At 43.9% G+C, this 8,695-nt stretch overlaps 1 protein-coding gene across 1 annotated transcript; it reads right to left on the bottom strand.

Moving 5' to 3' along the window:
* Positions 1 to 1,456: 1,456 nt before the first annotated feature.
* On the bottom strand, positions 1,457 to 8,449 carry exosc2 (exosome component 2). Its single transcript, XM_061259306.1, has 9 exons — positions 8,262 to 8,449; positions 7,828 to 7,929; positions 6,687 to 6,732; positions 5,228 to 5,317; positions 4,915 to 4,980; positions 3,833 to 3,901; positions 2,390 to 2,566; positions 2,110 to 2,238; positions 1,457 to 1,875 (listed from the first exon to the last, which is right to left on the bottom strand). The coding sequence occupies exons 1-9, from the start codon at positions 8,384 to 8,386 to the stop codon at positions 1,795 to 1,797; spliced, it is 885 nt and encodes a 294-aa protein (XP_061115290.1). The 5' UTR covers positions 8,387 to 8,449; the 3' UTR covers positions 1,457 to 1,794.
* Between the last annotated feature and the right edge of the window lie 246 nt (positions 8,450 to 8,695).

Genomic DNA, 8,695 nt, shown 5'->3' with positions numbered 1-8,695 from the left:
TGGGTAAGAGTCACCATGGTCCCCCTCAGGTTACCAGCATGACAAGCCAGGTGCCCTCATGCTACCAGTTGTCATTGGCCAGAGAGTTAGTGTGATCTCTTCTGATTGGTGGTAGCTCAGCATCTACTATATTAAATGGAGACCTTGGTGACATGATGGAAATCAGCAAGCAACCCAGGAGAAATCACAGCATTTTCCCATACTTTGTTTACGCTAGTGTAGTGTTCCCCGACTGGCAGGTCAGGAAGCACTGGCAGGAAGTGTTGAGGTTTTAAAAAAATGATAATGAAAATGAAAGAAATAACATTCACGGCTGTCAGATTGAACGATTTACCAGCTACATGCACTACACTTGTTGCTGTACACATGCAGACATAAATCTTTTGAATTCCATATTTTAACAAGGAGCAGGTGTCATCTATTTGCTCATTATGTTGGGCATGAGTTCAGAAGAGTTGGGAACCGCACCGACAAATAACCTTGTTTCATTGCTAAAACAACCCGCAGAAGAGGAAAGCGCGTTAGTCACAGGATCTCTCTGGAATGTCCCCCCACTCTTTGTTTTTCTGGCAGGTGACAGATTTTCCATACCGATGCTCTCAGACCCATAAGATCAGGCACTTGGGCCTGGAAGAGAAGAGAGGGTGCTTCTTCCTGTTTTTACAAGAGGAACCAGAAGCGGAACAGGACATGAGGGAGGAAGGAGTCATGGACACACAGCAGGAAGTCCCAAATGGCAGACGCAGCAAAGAGAAACTTTTGTCAACACCCTCCATTACACCCCCAGTCTTCCTTCCTGCTGAAGCTGCCGATGACAGGCCACCCGAACACTGACCAATCTTCAGTGAGATAGGAAACAAGCTATGTAATCCTCTGTCACTTTTTAATGCATGATTTACATTATTCATGATACATTTAAAAATTACAGTGCAGTCCATATGCATTTGGATAGTTGGTACAATGTCTGTTCTTTTGGCTCTAGTCCAACACATTGGATGTGGAATGAAACAATAAATGTGAGATTAAAGTGCAGTGTCCCCTTTAATTTGAGAGTATTTACATCCTTATGGGGTGACGCTTGTAGGAACCACATCCCTTCTTATACATAGCCCCCCCCCCCCCATTTTAGGGCACCAAAAGTAATTGGACGGTTAGCTTCTTGGCTGCTAGTGAATAGTCAGCTGTATTCAATCACTTCCTTAGTGCAGGTATAAGAAAGATTTCAGTATCTAGTCTTGATTCTAGGCTTTTGATTGCCTTAGGAGTCAATGACGTTTGGTTTTGTCAAGCCAGCTAAGGCAAAGAAACCCTGGGTATGTTAGGCTTCCTTTGCAATACACCCCACAGAGCACTGACATAGGATAGAAAAACTATATACACTATAGTTTTGTATTTTCTATTTTATTTTGCTTGATACCACCAGAAAGATGGTATTTGTGTACATAGAAACACTATGAAGTGCAGCAAACACTGAAAGGTTTCCATACATCATTACAACTCATTACAAATATATATTTTTTAATCAATACCTTTGCACTGCATAGAGTATTCCCCTCAGTTACTCAATAGCAGAAGGACAAAATTTAATCTTTTATCTCACTGGACAAAGGTTATAGGATGTTTCAGGAAGTCAGAAATTGGTACAGGAAAACCAGCCTTTGCAGGGGTTCCTTTGAGTAGACATTGGGCTTTGTTTTTAATTCCAGGAATGACAGTTGGCTGCCCCCAGAGTCTCAAGGCATTGTGAATGTTATGAATGGGGTCCATCTCATCATACCCACACTGGTCTACGGTCTACCCTTCCTGAACTTCCAGCCTTTGTCGGGTCTCCATAACAATTTCCTCCATGACCTCGGGCTTCAAGATGTCCTTGATCTATTATGATTCAGAGAGAGAAGAGGGGTCAGGTGCCAGCTTTACCTGCTTGGAGTGTGTCAAGACAGGGACTCTACTGGCTCAAGCTACACAGCATTTCTTTAGAAATTTGGGCTTGGGTTAAGCCAAAAGCCTCCAAAGAAAACAGCCCAAGTAAGGAGCCCTTATTGGTGCATCTAGGTAAACATACCTGGAAGGAAATGGCAGATTTGGAACAGAGGGAAGGTCAGTTACCTGGTGTGAGAGAGAGGACTCGTAGCAGTACAGCACGCTGGTGTCGTACAGAAGCACCTTGTGGGCTGCCAGGGCAAGAAGACAGTTCCTCAGCCTGGAGATCACCTCTCTATCTGCCAAAGGCACAGGCTTTGGGAGGGGAGGGGAGGGCACAGAGATTAGGATAAGCCAGTGGAAAAGACAGTGAAATTCCCAAAAATCTCTCAAACTTTCAGTCTACCCCTGAATACGTAATCCCACCCTCTCCCCCATCTCAAAGGGGACCCAATCCAGCCCCCACCTCCATGCTGGTGTAGTACCCGCCAGCCTCCTCATCCTGCTGCCCTGGGGTGGGGTACAGCCACACATATCCATTGTTGCCCAAGATGATGGAAGCCCCGCATGTCATGTTATGGAAGTGAGTCTTCTGCCTCTTCACCAACGACGGGGACACCTGCACCAGCACTCCTTGACCCAGCTGAATGGGGGGCGCCAGAGAGCCAATTACAAGAGAAGAAGGATGCCATGACCCCAAAAGGCAAGCATGGCAAGACAATGAGTTTAAGAAATATAAATAAATAAGCATCAGCTACATACACTGATGAGCCAAAACATTATGTCACTGCCTAACATGCTGTTAGTCCTCATGAGTGCTGCCAAATCAGCTCTGACCCGCCGAGGCATGGACTCTACAAGACCACCGAAGGTGTCCTGTGGTATCTGGCACCAAGACATTAGATTAAACATTAGACATCCTTTAAGTCCTGTAAGTTGCGAGGTGGAGCCACCATGCTCCAACACATTGAGGAATTTGGAGGCCAGGGCAACACCATCACCTCTTCATCATGTCCCTCAAACCATTCCCGAACTTGTGCAGTGTAGAAGGGCGCATTGTCCCGCTGATGAGACACTGTGTGCCCCGTAACCAGCCACAGTAGCCCTTGTGCATTGATGAGCCTAGGGCACCGAACGGCCTGTCGCCTGCTGACCAGGAGCATCCTACAAGCCATGCCATTTCGGAGATGCTCTGACCCGGTAATCTGGCTATAACGATTTGGTCCTCGTCAAAGTCACTCAGGTCTGTATGCCAGCCCATTGCACCCGAATCCAATATGTCGACTATGAGAGCCAACCGTTTGCTTACTGGATTATATATCCCAGACCTTGACTTGCGCTATTGCTATGAGATAATCAATGTTATTTGCATCATCTGTGAGTGGTCATAATGCTTTGGCTCATCAGTTTATTGTGCCATGAAAAATTGATTTGCCCCCTTCCCGATTTTGTATACCATTACATCGTTGTCACACTGAATGGTTTCAGGATAATATTAGACAAGGGGAACTTGAGTAAACACAAATCCATTTCATATATTTAACCCCTTTAACGCAAACCCTCTAGTGGCCATGGCGCTGGTGTACCGAGACTGCTCAACTCAGACAATACGTGCTCCTGCAACCAAGCTATGAGGGGAAGCAACAAATTCTGCATTCTAGTTTTATTAGTAAGTGACACATGACAACCAAATGAAATACGGAGTTTCTAAGAGCCACTGTTATCGCATAGTTCAGCCTGTTAACAAGTACCACCTACCCAGTCGCATCTATAAAAGCTATTGTTGTATATAGCCGTCACCCTAGTATGTAGTTAACCAGGAAAAAGGCAATTGCATTTCGAAAAGAGCTTTGCTGAAAATGTGATACGGTGAATCTGCTCCAACTCAGTGATGTGCACAGACACTCACCTTCCCGTATTTCAGACTGCGGGTGTGGAGAGAGAGTGCGCCATCCGAGAACACGGACTGCACTTCGGCCTGAGAGAGCAGGAGTCAAGGAGTAACGGCCTGGCAGGCAGGAACAGAGGATCACACACTCACACACCAGATGCACAAACAGTCAGAGCGACTTCATTACCCTGACAGATATAACGCCTGGGGGAGTGAATGCTTGGTAAACACCACTTATTACAGGAACCCTGGTGACAATCAGACAATGAGGATTAGTAAGCAGCTCTGATCAGCCCAACAGCGAGACAATTGTGTGGCAACAACAGGGGCTGGAGCAGAAGACACCACTGACTAACAGAATCCAATTTTTTTTTTTTTCTGGCAGTTACTATGGAAATCAGGGATACAATGGTTAAAATAACAAACCTTCAGTTGGCCACCCATGGTTTGGTTTGGACACATCCAGTTTAGTACGCTTCAGAAATCCTCTGTCTAGCTAGGTTTTCCAAATAGCACAACTTTGGGCTTTTTGATAAGGAACAGAAAGATAGATCTTGTAGATCTCTTTTAAATCGGGACTCCTACTTGCATAGGTACTCCACATACAGACAGTTTGGGAAATGCCAAGCGAGAAAGGAATCGCAGTTAGGGGACCCTCCGACACAGTTAATTGTGCCATTATGGATTTAGTGTTAACAATGGTAGTAATGGGAAAAGGCTACGGGTGACAGATTAAGCAATGCCTGTGTGCAAGCATTTTTTGCAAGTAATGTGCTAATAGCCATGTTGAGCATGATGGCCCATTTGCGATGACATCACCCTGGTTTGTCCATTACACGCATAAGTTGGAGTCAGGGAGACAACAGTGCCACCTCCCTGAAGCAATGAAACATGCTTTTATGAAATCCATAACCAAAACACTTTGGGGCGTTTATGTTAAAAGATACAAGGCCTATAATGAACATGGATACATGCTACTGAGAAGCATGTGAGAAGCGTTTGACAATGATTATGAATTAAAAGTTTTGTGAACCATTGTGGCCCAAATTTAAACTGTGCCACTCCTCCCCCAGCCCCAGACACATCCATACAAGGGATACACTGATGAGGTCGCCCTCCTGAAGGTAGTGTCTCATGCTGAGCTCGTCCTCTGCCGACCGCCTTCTCTACGAAACACACATTAAAGCAGAAGTCATTTTGAAATGAGACTTGAAATGAGACACGCATATCATACCAGCCCATCAACACCAACAGACATGGAGTTCTGTCCTGCCCTGACAGCACAAACAGGCATGGAATGTCTGCATTTTTACTGTTTCTTTTCCATTAGTAATACATAATATAATATAAAATATAAAAATGTATGGTGCATATGTGTGAGATCTTAGAATGGACTAATGGAGTTCCACCAACCAGCTCGCCACCGGGCAGATTGACCGAGGACAAGAGCAGCACAGAGTCTAGCCGAGAGTTCGTCTCCACCTTCCAGCGCTTCTGTTGTACCTGCGACACCAATGTATAGACTTTTAGCTTTCAGGAGAGACAGCCATACCAATGGCACGCACATTAATGGCAAAAAACATGAGGAAAACAAGATCTACATGCACGGAAATCAAGAAATTGTGTGCGCAACCTTGAATGTACGCTCATGCTTTTTGCTGTGTGATTTTACAGAACTCAAGACGGGAGTGCAATATTGCAGCAATCTCCCCAGCTTGATTCTGGGTAGCCATGTAACATAATCAGTAGACATTTTAGTTGTTTTTTTTTTTTTTTTTTCATGTATAAAACTATCTTTCATTTGACTGTATACAGGTTCAGTCTCACACCGGCCCCACCCACCACTGGCAAAAAGATAAATTGTGCGAGCAGAAAACAGAAATGCGAACAGAATCAGACTTCAAAGCAAAGAGTTCCATCAGATTACGTGTGCGCTCAGAGCCAGGAGTCCTCCACAAAGGCTGCAATATTACAACTCAAAGACAGGCCTTCCTTGTATGCGACAGTTGGGAGAGGGGGCCCTGGGCCTATATTGTGAGACATTTGTGTTGGGGAGAGCCCAAACCAAAGTTTGTCCCGGGCCCTGAGAGACCTGATGGCAACCCTGGCTTTAAAAGCACATGCCAAAACAATTTGCATGCGTGGAGTTTCAGGTGCTGCACACGGTTTCTAGATATGGTGCCATATACAGTGGGCTCCAGAATTATTGGCAGTCCTGATTAGCAATGCACAAAAAATATGCATAAAAAAGAAACAACTTTTTAAAAAAATTTAATAGATATTTTTCTATGGAAACAACCAAAATCAATTAATAAAAAATAGATTTCACCAATATTAAGGTTCCATAATTATTCCATAATTATTAGCACCTCTGGCAAGGGTAACAGCATGGGATTTTGGACCATTCCTCTATGCAGATCCTTGCAGGGTCCTTCACATTCTTGGGTTTATACTTATCAACTGGCCTCTCCAACTCAGCCCACAGGTTTTTGATTGGGTTGAGATCCGGCACCTCAGATGACAATGGCAGAACATAGATTTTGTTGCCACAGCACCATGTCTGTGTTAGGGACACTTGTCTTACTCAGGGACACTTCGACACAACCAGGGCGGGAATCCTACCGCCTGAGCCAATGTCGCCCAGAGGTGGATGCAGTAAGTTCTGAACCAATAATTGTGGAACTTTGATTTTGAATGAATGTTTAATTTTGGTTGGTTCCATTGAAAAGGTATTTTTCACATTTTCTGCATTTTGAGTTCATCCAAGTATTTTTGTGCAATAGAAGTAAGGGGTGCCAATAATTCTGGAGCCCACCATATATCCTTACATTAAATATTAACATCATAACCAGATCCCGGCTGCCCAACATACCTCTGTGATTCTACCTACAATGACATCCCCAACTTCGCCATTAAACCTGAAGGACAAAAAAACAAAACCAACATTTTGTGTTCAAATCAACAATTCTGCATTTACCATCACGTTTATGAGGAAAACTTGATTCTCTTTTGAGGTGTGAGGGAATCATTTTCCAGTTTCCCCCCCCAAAGATTAATATATATATATTTTTTAATTCTTTCTGACCAATTCCTCTGTACAGCGTAAATTGTGAAGCACTCTGGGATCAGTTCACTGTAAATTGAGCTGGACTAGATTGATTGAATGATGTGACTTTGTGAAGGAGTGCTGACAGTGGTGTTTATGTAGCAATCTAGTGCTCTAGGGCTCGTAGTGCAGTGCCTCATTCTGAAATGGTAAATCTAATCATACCATCTGTATGTTGCAGCAGAAATGGAAATTTGTCAGACCAGGCAATGTTTTTCCAATCTTCAACTTCACTTTGGGTGAGCCTGTGCCCACAGTAGCCTCACGTCCTGTTCTTAGCTGACAGAAGTGGAACCCGGTGATGTTTTCGGCCGCATTGTGTGTTTAAAGATGAACTTCGGGAAACCACTGTTGTAACGCACGGTTATTTGAGTTACTGTCGCCTTCCGGTCAGCTTGAACCAATCTTATCCTCTGAACTCTCTCATTAACAAGGCATTTCTGTCCATAGAATTGCCGCGCAGTGGATGTTTTTGTTCCCCACCATTCTGTTTAGAGAGTAAAATCAACAGCTCTCTTCTGCATTCACTAACAACACAAATGAGCACACTTGGCAAACAAAACACATATGTGATGCCAATTCAACAAACACTTGTAGTACCTTAAAATAGGGGGGGGGGGGGGGGACCATGTACATAAGGTGCTTAATTTCTAAACGGTTCATCCGATATGGATGAAAATACCCTCAAATGAAAGCTGACAGTCTGCAATTCAACCGCATTGTCATGGTATCCTTTCACACTCAAAGGGCTAGAGTACAGAACCAAAATAAGAAAAATGTGTCACCGTTCAACTAATTATGGTGCTCACTGCACATACATACATACATACATACACACATACATACACACACACACACACACACACACACACACACATTATGGAAAAGAATGCAGACAGGAGTTCACCTGGTCTTCAGGGGCCTCACGCAGATGAGCTTGTTCACCCTTTCCACCTCTCCTGCCACCGACGCCGTCAGCTTCTCCTCATCCATGTAGGTACCATGGCCCCTGGAAGGAAGGAGCAAAGTTATGCTGTCACTGAACGTAACCAATACCGCCATTTCCGATGGCATTTTCAGAAAATATTTGCAGTGACTTTGTTGTCCTGCTTGTATTGGGGAGCTAATTCCACTTAACCTTTGGTCGGTCAACAAAATTAGTTGATTCCAACAACTAATATTGAAGGCGGAAAGCTACTTCATGGCAGAAAAACGTTATTCAATATTGCGTATGTTAACTTAGGCAGATAAGTAGTTCTGAGTTTCGGTCACTCATTCGCCAGTCCCATTGTTAGCACTTTTATAATGGTTAGCTACCGATCAGATAATTTGGTAAACTACCTCATAAATCCCGTGTCCGATGTAATAACATCCCCTGGAACTACAAGGTGTTTTCCTTCTGTTGCAGAAAAAAAAGAATCTGTTAACTGTTTCCGAACAGTAGGTAGCCTCATATCAACCGCCATGCTGCCGCCATATGTAGTCAGCGCGGCGCAGTTTGATTACGTCAGTGGTATTGTGGCGTTCACCGAGCTTTTAGATGCGAGCTAATTAACACAGAAGAACCATATCTTCTGCTCTGCGCGACCAAACTGATAAATTGATAAATGGATAAATTGCAGGGAAACCTCTACTAAGTCCAAAGACATGCAGGTTAGACATGCATGGCGCATTTATGTGGAAACAGAAAATGTTGACTAATGTGCACTGTCTTTGATAAATAAAATAAACACAATAAATACTTTACCAAGTATTCACAAACGATGGGTATGGAA

This window comes from Conger conger, chromosome 11 (assembly GCF_963514075.1).
Source record: "Conger conger chromosome 11, fConCon1.1, whole genome shotgun sequence".
In the NCBI taxonomy this organism is placed as follows: domain Eukaryota; kingdom Metazoa; phylum Chordata; class Actinopteri; order Anguilliformes; family Congridae; genus Conger; species Conger conger.
This window is presented reverse-complemented; position numbering and strand designations above follow the sequence as displayed.